Source organism: Montipora foliosa, chromosome 3, assembly GCF_036669935.1.
Source record: "Montipora foliosa isolate CH-2021 chromosome 3, ASM3666993v2, whole genome shotgun sequence".
NCBI classification, from domain to species: Eukaryota; Metazoa; Cnidaria; class Anthozoa; order Scleractinia; family Acroporidae; genus Montipora; species Montipora foliosa.
The window spans coordinates 8753282-8765781 of record NC_090871.1 but is presented as its reverse complement, the minus strand read 5'-3'; the positions used below and the strand labels follow the sequence as shown (position 1 = coordinate 8765781).

At 40.8% G+C, this 12500-nt stretch overlaps 1 protein-coding gene across 1 annotated transcript in view; it reads left to right on the top strand.

Moving 5' to 3' along the window:
* Nucleotides 1-10423, top strand: part of LOC137996660 (uncharacterized) — a 19484-nt gene extending 9061 nt beyond the window's left edge. The window contains exons 6-13 of the mRNA XM_068842179.1: nucleotides 793-914; nucleotides 1074-1199; nucleotides 4310-4837; nucleotides 5683-6150; nucleotides 6792-7011; nucleotides 7171-7518; nucleotides 8945-9197; nucleotides 9935-10423. Coding sequence (XP_068698280.1) covers nucleotides 793-914; nucleotides 1074-1199; nucleotides 4310-4837; nucleotides 5683-6150; nucleotides 6792-7011; nucleotides 7171-7518; nucleotides 8945-9197; nucleotides 9935-10107 — 2238 coding nt within the window. The 3' untranslated portion in view covers nucleotides 10108-10423. The remainder of the gene's footprint in view (nucleotides 1-792; nucleotides 915-1073; nucleotides 1200-4309; nucleotides 4838-5682; nucleotides 6151-6791; nucleotides 7012-7170; nucleotides 7519-8944; nucleotides 9198-9934) is intronic.
* The last annotated feature ends 2077 nt before the right edge of the window (nucleotides 10424-12500 follow it).

The window sequence follows — 12500 nt, the reverse complement described above, 5'->3', positions numbered from 1 at the left end:
TCTCGCACTTTTTGCAGAGAACAACACCAAAAACCGCGAAAGAGAATATATTTCTTTGGAGCGTGTCCCCATCCCCCTTTCCCTTAGCTCATGGTCTGAATCCGCCACTGCCCTTAACTACAGCAGGCATTTATCACGGGTCCTTGCCACAGGAATGCGTTTTCGCCAATCGTTCACACTTCAATCGCCTGAAAATGCGAAGTAAAACAGAAACAGTTAAAAGCGCACTGTCTTAAGTTGTGCTGTGGATAGGGGAAAACGGAGACATTATTTAGAAAAACGACGGTGACGTCAGAGCGTAGGAAATTTTTGTAAACGCATTAATATGGACAAGTGGAAACAAAGACAAAAACTATGAAGCACTAAACGGAGATTCGTTAACATTTTAGTTGCGACAAATGAAAGCTATAACAAAACTCTGAATTGCATGAAATATGGAGAATTTTGGTAGTTAAAGGCATTAGTGTTAGGTATGCCACTCAAGCGAAAATAAAGCTAATAGTGGGGCCCTGACAGAGTAAATTCCGACAAGCGACATGGCCCAAAAAAAGTAGCGACAGCACATAAAATAAAATTCCGACAAAAGACATCCTTTCCCAGCAAAATTCCGACAGTGACGTCAAGGCCAAGAATGAGCCGATTAAACCCCGACAGGAGTGATTTTAAAATTCACACAAGCGATAGGGGGACCCCCCCCCTTCCTGTCAGGGCCGCAATAGAGATATAAACGAAGTACAAATCAAAATCTTTCAGTAAGTTACCAGTAAAGTTTTGTTCATCGATATTTTTCAGGGTCTTATCACCCATCTGCTGACGAATTTGATTTCTCATGACTCCCATATGGTCGAGGAGTTTCTTTCCAAGCATGACGATGCCATAAAAAGTATCGTGGATTTGTTGCAGTACAGTCCTTGGTAAGTCTCCAGCTCGCAATACCGTTCAGTTACATTGTATTCTTCTCTGTGTCACCACAGGTACTTTGTTAGGGTTAGGGTTACTTGCTACAAACTTTCAAGATTCCTCAAAATTTTGCAGTGAATGAAGGCTAATTTGTTTGCTCGTTCACTTTTTAGTCTTCAGCAACAGCAGTCTGCCCGTTTCATAGCAACCTTGGCCTATCACAAACCGGGTCTCGCGGCGCTGGTATCCCACAATGCCATAGAGCATGTGTTATGGGCCGTCACTTGCTCGCAATGTCGGTAAGAAAATCATTTTTGTTTAAAGAAAGCAGAGCCCTCTTTAAACGATCGCCGGTTGCTTCAGATGAACAGATGAAATTATTAACTAGTAGTACTCATGGATTAGTGAAATGCGTTCGATGTCTAGTAAAATAATATTTTTATTGTACTCATTGCCCAGAAATATTCAGGGAAAGTGGACGTCTGGAGCGTTCTCAGACAGTTCGCAGGGAGGACTTGAACCTCCTGTGAAAAGCAGCTGAATGGAAAAATTACAAGTAGTCATATTTGCAAGTGACACTTTAAATAACTCAACACAGCATCAATAACCTTTGAAAAAACAGCGAAGGAAACGACCGAGCAACCTACACCCACAACAAAGCACGTAGAAATATAGGGAATTTTTACCGCTTTCATTTGGGCATGCGGGCATTGCGATACGAACCCGATCGATGTCGAGGCATGACAGATTCACAATCACATCAGACCGAGCGGATGTGCCCGTCGGCCAGCCAGTCAGTCCAAGATGCGCCCAAATCCTGAAATCGCATGGCATCACGACCGATATCCGTGAAACATATTAGGGACACTCGTAAAACGACACGATTAGGATGCGTCCTCCTTCGTCGGAACGCAACTAGCAGCACGGGTGCAGGGAATTTGCGATCGGGCTCCACTGATTCTTAATAATTAGAACTTGTAATTGTAATTACAATTTGTTTCCCACGGATCACCTTAAGAACGCTCAGGAGCTCGTTCAATATGTGTCCACACTTCCCTGTTGCACGATATTTACTAATCATCTCTGAAGGATCTTGCGGAAGTGTCAGGGGCAATCGGGATCCCTTCAAAATAGTGCAAGACGAAACAAAAGTTATTCTTCTTAGATTATGAGAATAATAATTATCTCGAGCAAGTGTCCAAGGGCGCATTCTCTCATTCTCTGGGAACTGTTCTGGCAGACATGCAGTGTACTTTTTTTCACCGAGATCTCGAAACTACGTAAAAAAAATGAAGCGCGGGCTCTGGTTTTCTCCTACTTGAGAACTTTTTCCGTTCTCATTGGAAATCTTTCGCTAATTCTCGCCGTTCTAAACCGAAAGTCAAGTCAAGTCAATCTTTATTTATACTCGGGAAACTCCTCAGGATTTATAAAACATAAATATATACACTATCTAGCAATCTACACTCTAGTATAATTTAAAAGTTAAATCCAAGTACATATATGTTAATCCTAATCTACAAGTCACAATTTATAATTTAAAAAGTAATAGAGTAGAAATTATTTAACCTGCTTTCCAGGAGTGCCGTGTGTATTAAAATACTAATTATAGCTAAAAGAAGCCGCTGCAGCCTGAACGAAATGCACTCAGAGTACTTACTTGTCGCAATTCGACATGCAGGCTATTGCATAGCGTCGCGCCACTATAACAAACTATTTTTCAGATAATTAGTGCGCGGCTTTGGAACAACCAGTCTGCACTCGGAGTCTCTCAACGAATAGTCAATTGAATATAAAATTGAAACAAGAGAATTATGGCGACTCGAAGATAGTCGGATAAAAGCCGAGTGCTCCTTTGCAAGAATCGAACCTACAATCATGGACAAAACCCTTGGGAAGGTAGGGCTTTTGACGTCTTCATTGCTTCTCTCCCCTCCCTTCCCCCCCCCCCCCCCTATTCAATGTTGTGCAAAACTGAATGGTTTTAGTGGGAAATTGTTTTGTTACCTTCCAACATTGAATAGGGGAGAGGGGGTTATATAAGAAAAGGTGAAACTATTTCTTTTGCGCTTTAGAAGCGGGTTGAAGTACAGCTCTGATGCGGTTCATTTACATAGCCTTACCAACTACTTTAGTCTATGATTGTAGGTCATTAAACTGTCATTAAACTAAGTTTAGGTAACAATTGTCTAGCCTGCGAGCAAGCTCTCATTGGCTGCGGAACGAGTGGCGAAGCCACGAGAAACGGAGTTCAAAGTGAGTCCGCGAGGAACCTCGCGCGAAAAAAATGAGAGCCTGCAAGGATGGCATTGTTTACCGAATACAGCGCGTTCGTCCACGAACGCAGCGTTCTGATTGGTGAGAAATGACAGGTCCTGTTGTTATGTAGATGTATTCCCACTAAAAGCTTCCCCGTGCAATTTGCACTCATTGTTGTTCATTGATGCTCAATTTCTATCGGCTAATAATTTGACAGCGAATTAGCGAGTTGTCAAATTTTTGACACCTGTGGAGGGGCCGGATTCGAAAAACAATACCTTCCTTGTCGGTCGTCGCTTCTTGTAAGGCCTCTCGCGAGCTCGCGTTGGTCGCCCGTTCGTTTCTCGCGGCTTCGCCACTTGTTCCCAGAGGGCCAATGAGAACCTGCTCGCATGCTACACTCCATGGGCCACTTTCGAAAATACCATGATACTCTTTGTTTGTCCCCAAAATTTAGCTTAAGCATTGATTCTAGTTTCTTTTGGGACTTACAATGGTCCCAAGAGAAAACGAAAACAATGCTTATGCAAAATTTGGAGAGACAAACAAAGAGTATTATGGTATTTTCGAAAGTGGCCTATACCGCTAGGACTGAAATTTCCCGATGGGTGCATTATCGTTATTGCAGTCAAGGATGAGGCGAATGTTAACCGCGTTCGATGTAGATGATAAATGTAATTATACTTAAACGATGCAAGATTTATTGAATGAAATAAATGTTTTTGGTTGAAGTGCAGGTTATAGTTCAAAGGGAAAAGTGATCCTCTGGACAACGTGAGCAATTTTCTCTTATGGACACCTAAAAAGTTCAGGGGGCTCCAAAGGGATTAATTTTAATCCCATGACATTTGCGATGCGATGCAGTGCCCTAGTAGGCCATTTTGTTGAGCTCATGTGTTTACGTGAAAGGATTGATGAATCACATAAATGCATATGTGAAAGGGAGAAATGATCCGCGCACTTATCACCTTAAAGTTTCCGGCGGCTCCTACGAGATTCTGTGATGCCAGTGCAATGTTCTACCAACTGAGCTATGAAGTCACTGAGATGGGAGCAGAGACAATTCAGTGGTAAATTTAATTGTCCAGATAAATGCGTGGATCACTGCCCTTCTTTCACCGCAGAGATTTATCTCAGTATTTTTCGACAGAAAACTTCGGGAACACGCAAGCACTGCTTTGAGAAGAATAACCGCCAACCCAGATAGAACGACGGCTTTGTCTGCCTTTAGCCAAGCAGTTAATTTAAAGACAGAGTTGCAAGAACAAACGTTTTCCCCCTCCAATAGTTCAAGGACATTCTCTTCCACTGAAGACAATGCACACGCACCTTCTAAGAGTCACCTGTTTGGATCCTCCAGCAGTGAAACTTTATTAGACAGAAATATCAGCTCAAATCTTCAAAGGACCCTCTCTGAAGTGACCTCCTTATTGGTCATTACATTTGAAAGTGATGCCCTTTGTACAAGTGGTTCAGAGAGACAGTTCTCACAACCACACCATTTAGCGGAGCCAAGCTTAAGGTTAACCAGACTCAAGCAACCGAACAATTTTTTTGCAAAGGAGAAATATTTGAGTAGTCTACAAGTTCTTACGAACACGTTGATTGTTATATCAAATCTCATATTGATGAATGAAAAAATGGAAGACAAAAGTGGAGACATTCCTGATGAATTGAGGTATGTGCAGGATTAGTAGGAACCTCATATGGGTCAATTCAGTGTTTATCGATCACTCAAGAAGTCAGCACTAAATTCCATAATTAATTATTAACGAAAGATTTTGTGCGTCATATTCCAAATAATATTTTTGAAACGGTGCCTAAAAAGTCGACATTTGGTTGGTCATATTTAGTTTGAACAACTTTGGTGGCGGTTTATGTTAAGTTAATTAATTATTAATTAATGTGTTAATGCAACAAAATGTAAACAACTCCTCCAACAAAAAATTGCTTTTCATCTCTTCCTACCTGTGCTGCAAATCAACGAAAGAGAAAAAGGTGAAAGCAATGTGACTGGGATTGTGAAGGTTCAGTCTGCAGCTGGCTCTCCACTGCGCAAGGCTTACCAGGCGGGTTTTTCGATTTCTTGTTCGCCTCTCTTTAATTTATCTCAATATTGCGATAATTTTGATGAAAAAAAATGATGCGTTGTTTTCTCCTCGGTGCACTTAGCCCGAGTTAAAAAATAGTTTTCAAAAGTTCGTCTAGGTTTTCAACCTCGTTCCCAGGGTCTGTTGTCTTCCCTTCACAGGAAGGGAAGAGGAGAGACCCTGGAAACAAGGTTGTTTGGTCTTAAGGCTACGATACCCTATGACCAACGTCGACGTCATTCTTGAAAAAAGGTTTCTCGTCTCCAGTATTAGCTAAAAAATAGCAAAATCCGTGTGACACAACTGTCTGTAGTAGGAGATGTGAGCGGCCAGTTTCTAGTTGTTGCAAATTGCTTGCCTATTCTTCAAGCAAAGAGATGGCTATTGACTTTTAATCATGTATTTTTATCTGCATTCTTTTTTCTTCATTCAGGAAGTTGGACAACGCCGCTCTCGTTATTCAGCACGGTGGTCTTAAATTTCTTCCCGAGTTGGAATTCCTCAGCAACAAACTTCTGAAAGCGAACCCCCCTTCCTTCCATAAAATTGACCCAACAATTCTTCCGCCCAAAGAAATAATCACAACAACAAAAAACGCAAGGACACACCTAATTTTTAGGAATACGATTAAAAAAAGTAAAGAGTCCGGCACAAAATACACCGATTTTGGATTTGAACCCAACGAAGTTGAATTTGTAAAGGCAGCTCTAGAATTGCTATGCATTTTTGCTGAAACTACGGCTCCCGAGTTTGACCCGTGCTTAGAGGACATCAGAGTGCTGGTGAATTCGCGTCCTAGCAGGAAAAAACGACATATATCCTTCCACAAGTCAGCTACTACAATGAACAATTCCTCTAAGGAGAATAAAAGAACAAACAGCAGCAAAAATCTACGAAAAAGGTTGGTGTAACTGTAATACTTTTTGTAGCAAGCGGGTGTGTGGTTTTGTTCTTTTTGATTGGCACTAGCATAAACAAAGCCCATCCTTCACCTCCACCCCAAGGACAAATGAAAGTGTTACTTTCCCCTTCCCTTCTCTTTCCTGATGGAAATGTTTGTACCCCTCATGGTTATATCTACCGATGGAACGTTGGTACCCATTCTTAGCCTACGCGTGAGAAAGTAAAACAACACAACAACAGAGCTAAAACGAAGCTTTAACGTTAAACAACCGACCTCCACATCCAAAGTAAAATATTAATGGCATTTGTGGATCTATATAATCAGTTTATACTGGACAGACAATTATTGAAGTGCCTCATTGGAGGGGTAGGGTCGTACCCCTTGTTGAACATTCATATTTCATTGGCTCTATAGTGTCGTACTTCCTATTGTTTTCTGTGCTAAATCCATCGTTATTTTTGTTCGTTCTATTGTTGTATGGAGCACCGCCGCTACCGGAAATTGGATCGATAAAAAAAACTTACAGCGGTTTTAGGACTGAGGGCTTTAAAATATATTTCCTCAAGAGTGTTTCGATAAAGCTTTTCAGCCGGAAAGACTAACAAGAAATTGTTCTTTCTGTTTTATTCATATTTCAGGCCATTGTCACGTAGTGTCTCTCTTGCGAGTATGGATACTTCGACTTCATCAAAACCATCCCAGTCCTCTTCATTAAATGGCGCATCAACGCAATTTGCCCAATCTACCAGTTCCCAAGACTCGCGCGATACAATTCATTACGTGAAACAAAGCCTTTTAGATTCTAAAGTTATTTATTGTTTGGCGCCATGGATAATGTGCGGTATTTATGACATCCAGGTAATTACGAACAAATCATTTCCGCTCTTCTTGTGGCTTCCGTTATTTTTTTTCGGGGCTTTGTTTTTTTAGCTGAGGAAATGACTTTTGTTTCCTTTTAACAACAATCACTAACCGCGAGTGACATTTTCCTACGTTAATGTTTTGATTTCTTGTTAGGCTAATGCCCTGAAAATCATACGGTATCTCCAACACAGTAAATATGCACCCTCTGTTCCACCCTCCCTCAATCATCCCTCAGCGAGAGAAGCATGGGCGTCAAAAGCGTCCTCTCATTCATCTCCTAAATTAAGGTCCAGAAGCAGCACTCTAAGTCAGCGGTCTCTGAACTCTCCGACGCCAGGTTGCAATGGTATGAATAAATCAAAGTATCTTGGGGTTACTTGTGTTCGACACGTCATTCAACACTGTGGAGGTTACTTACTGGACTCCCTGGGGCCTCCGGTATCACGTGCGCTGGGGAAGACAAGTTTGATGGTGATTCGAGAAGCTGTGATCAATGGCGCGGTAAATATAAGAAATGTACTATTTTGTTTGTTTTTTTTTTATATACGAAAGCGATCATCACAGTTTGGGAAGCAACTTGAAAAGCCTGAAAACAATCCACTCTATTTTTGTGCAAATAGCTTCTTTTCTTTCATTAAATTAGGATCCATTCTAGTCACGTGAGTGAATACGCTCTATACTGTTGTGTTTTCAAGTAAAGCTATGATCCTCGCAGTTATGGACTCAATTTTTAGTAATTGCGAAGAGAAGCCTGAAAAACTCAGGACTTCAACGGGGTTTGAGCCCATGACCTCGCGATACCGGTGCGACGCTCTAACCAACTGAGCTATGAAGCCACTGACGGTGGAAGCTGCTCATTTGTGGGTTCTAATTTTCCCGTGAGGAAGGAATCAATGAACGAAATGATATATGAAATGAATCATATACTGAACCGAAGACATGAAATCAAGTAAAGCTATGATCCTCGCAGTTATGGAAGCAATTTATATTATAAAGTCCCAGCTTGATTAACAATGCAACGTCGTATATGAGAACTGCGGATACGAACCGACTTTTTAAGCGAGAGATGTCGCATTTAATGAAGCAGCTGAGGCAGTTGTAAAGATGTCTGAAAATGGTCATTACTACTACTACTACTACTAATAATAATAATAATAATAATAATAATACGTGACCTGCTAATCGCCAGTGGGAGACTGAATTGCTAAGGGCGCGGCTCAACGAGATCGGACCGAAGGAGCTGTGCTGCCGGCTAGGCGCTCGGCTCCTGAACACGACCCATGGATGACCTCGGAGCACAGCAGCACAGCCTGATGGAATAGGCTGTGAGTCGATTTTGCTGAGGGAGGAAAACCGGAGTACCCGGAGAAATACCCTCGGAGTCAGGTTGAGATCGACTGAAACTCAAGCCACATACGATCCCGGGGCCGAGAGTTGAACCCGGGTCGCAGAGGTGGAAGGCACTGTTGATAACCACTAAGCCATCCTGACTCCCCTAGATACTGGCCAACATCTCTATGTTAGATTTGTGTCTAAGTAAAATGCGAGCCAAGGTTGGCTGGGATACACAGCGTTCTGACTGCCCTGGGAACGGGATAAAATAATAAGTTTCAGACTCTAAACAAAACAAAATTTTGCGTAACATTCAGCGCGTGAAATATTTGCACACTACGACCTCATGGGATGCTAAATGCCCCGATACGTTTTCCAGCGATAATGGTACACTTAGAATTTTCTCCTGTTAGCATAGCTTGCGATGTATGTTTCTGTGAAGTTATTTTATTTTATATAGATGCTGCATTTGAAAAAATCAGAAAGAAATAAAATTAACAGACGTTCCAGCAGTGCTACGGCATGTAAATATTTCCCATATAATTTATATCTATGCAATTGCCAAAGAGGAAAGACCGCCATCTTTTTTCTTTAGCTGGATACACGCTTGAAAATCATAAAGCTTGGATGCTTTGCCCACGTGATTGAATACATCCGGGGAAATGAAGATGACGAGGATCTGCAGGCGCTAGGAATTGTGGTTATCAGGATCCTTGTCGGGCATGATAAGTCGCTAAAGCAGCTGTTTCTAGCACATGGAGGGATGAACTTGTTAATGGCTCTTTACCAGTACAAGCAAGGAATTGCAAAAGAGGAAGCGGCCCTTACAATGATAAGTTTCAGACAAGGTCAGTTTCGTTTTCCTGGCTATTTTTGTCGGTGGAGAATTCTTATATTAACAAAAGATCATTCATGAATTGTCCTGGTGTCCATAAAGGCACTCAATTTTTGTCAGTGCAAGTTATTTTCCGTCAGAAATAGGAGGAACGATTCTTTGCTGAACATGCAAAAGTGGCTCGAAAATAGAACAGCTTTGAATAGTGTGTGAGGACAAAACAACTGAGTAGAGGTATAGTGAAATAATAAAATAATTAAACAAAGGAAAATGGAAAACAAAATCCTGAACCTCGACTTTGTTCTCTTGTTTGCGCAGAATGCGAAACTAGTTTATTGAGTGTCATCAAAGACTTGTCATACAACCAGAATAAAGAAATTACTCTGGCCAATCATAGCAGACGAACACTAGAAAATAAGCCAATAACATTGAAGATCAACTGCATGCAGCCGTAATTAAGCTTGGAAAGCATATAAGCCAATCACGACTGGATTTTCTTTTACATCAAGTTTGATTGGCGGAGGCTGATGTGGAGCGAGCTTATTAAGCCAATCACTCAATGCAGCAAAGGGAAATAGCAAGGGAAATAGCGAGGGAAATAAGAGCAATTGCTAATTAGTTTGACCACTAAAAACAACTACATCTGAAAATCTGTCTTGCGAGTATTCATGCTTGCATACAGACAACACAATGCCCACTTTTGGGGAAGGATGAATGGATGGTCTGTGTTAACGGTTTCCCCTTTTGTAGGTTTTAAAGGTGGAATCTCCAGAAGACATCGAAAGTCGCGGACTACTGACCCAAAATTCAAAAAACGTCCAAAATCGAATGGCCATGAAGATATATGGGAGAAGGTCGGAGAGAAATGGAAAGGACAAGATCAAGTCATGAAAGTGCTAACAAAGTTTAACGTGCGATATTAATTACATATATTCCCCCATTTTAAAGCAAATATATATATTTTCCCGATGTGTTGCTGAAAACGTTCAGATTTTGAAAGTGAAAACACATTGTTCACATGCTTATATTTTCCGTGATTAGACTAACCACGAACAATGTATTTTTACAAGTAACTGTCAACTTTATTGTCAATTTTGAAAGTGTGTTTGCTTATCACCTGACTGGCAAAATTTTGAGCTTTGACTTTTATCCAAAGGCCGTTCACTTTGAGTGTAAGTTTTGGATTTCACGGTCCGCCATTACTCACGTTCAAAATTGACCGATTGGAATTCAGAGGGTTGGATCCAAGCAAAAGTGACGTCAAAGGCTCACTAGCTTGTAAGTTTAGCATTTGAATGCAACTTATTATATATGCAAACCCGAGTTTAAAAGTCTGAAAGCCCAAAACTCCCGTGCTGAATATTAACTCTGCGGTGCACACGTGCATTGCATTCTTGAACTAGTGAGCCTTTGACGTCATTTCTATCCTCGATCCACCCTCTCAAAGATATTAAACTGAGTTAGTAATGGCGGGCCATTAAATAGGAAAATACCTGTTAACTTGAAATAAACTTAAAACTACTTTGGTCGCTTAGGGTGCATTCGATTGACTGTAATAGGAATACATGGAATACAAGTTGGAAATCCTTCGTTTTTGCGGAGATTCTCATTAAAACTGTCAAACATTTTCTAAAATGCTATTTTAAACATATTTTTATCATCCTTGCAGCTTCAAAACGCGTCAAATATACCATTTTAATCATTACTCCACGTATTCTTATTCCGGAATAGGGTCAATCGAACGCGCCCTTAGTGTTTTTAGTTAACATAGTTTTGAAATCCCAAAGAAAAAGAAGAATTTATTTTTTGGTTAAATTGGAACTTTAAGCACCCTGCCAGCAGAGCCTTTCTTAACTCCATGAAAAGGGAAAAGAGTCTGCAGAAATCGTGTAAAGTCTTGCTTGGAGCCGTTGATTGGAGACAGTTTCAAACCCAGGCCAAGTCTCGATCGCACTTCTAGACGCCACATTTAATTGATTTCCGTACTGAAGGCTAGCTCGATTTAACCTTCGCCTTGTCAGAAATATGATTCACACGCTGCCTAAACCTTTTGACCGGAGTGACTAACCCAAAAACGTGGGCTGCGGCGACTTAAAAGACTTGACACGATTTCTGCAGGGCCTTCTGGTGAATTTTAGAGAGGCTCTGCTCGCAGGGTGGTTCTTAAGGACGGTGCCTACTACTGTTATTGCGCATACGGTCTGCGCAACTCCAGATACTCGGATTTCCAATCGGTGATGCTTACTAATGCAGGGATATTTTTGCGCGGTCTAAAACTATTCAGAGAAAGTAGATCTTCATAAGTACTCTTGGTATCCAAAAAGAAAATTGGGGGGTAAGCATGAATTCTTTAGAGATAATTAAACTTCAATTTTAGAATGAACGCCATACATTGCTTTGTATTTTAGACCTTTTTTACAAATATTGTTCATGAATTATCTTTGAAAAATGCGTTGTTACCCCCAATTTTCCTGCTGGATTTCAATAACACTTGCTAAGATCTACCTTTTATCTATACCTTTAATGCATAAATCGGGGCAAACATACTTTTGAATGACCCATTTCCGAGTTGCTACATGCCTCAGTTTCAAAGGGAGTCCTGGTGCACAACCATTCAAATGTAACTGAGTTGGGTATTCTTATGTAAATCAAACTCATTTCTCTTACAATAGTTGAGCCAAGACTCGCTTCGAAACCGAGACAAACAGCAACTCGGAAATGGCCTATTAGTAGGCACCATTCTTAAGATCTTCTTAAACTAGAATTTACGTCAGACTTTGTTTCACTTGATGACGTTGATGGTGTTGAAGTTATTTTGGAACGATAATAAATAAGAACTGCTGATATATGAAAACTATTTTTATGTTATACAAAATATTCCATTAAGTATTTGGGTTAATTTACATTTATTCACTTTTATTTTATGCTCTCATTTAAAGTACAAATCAGGGGCGGATCCAGCATTTTTTGAAAGTGGGGGCCGAACAAGAATACTAATCAGCGCGTTAGCGCGCCTCAGTAGCGCCTTAGGCGCTACTTTCTAGGGGGGTCTGGGGGCATGCCCCCCCAGAAAATTGGAAAATTTGGGTACTCTTACATGCACTCTGGTGCAATATCTGGAACGTAATGTATCAGGATTCCATATTGAATAAACTTATAAGTTATGGTTATAATGATGCATGGTTTTTGACTCTTCGCTTCAAAGCCACAAAATATATATGATTATGTATATAGGCATTAAGATTTTACGTTGTTACAGTCTCTGTAAGATAGGCTGACTGTAGACAAGTATTTCGCATCCAGTCTTCTTCCTCAT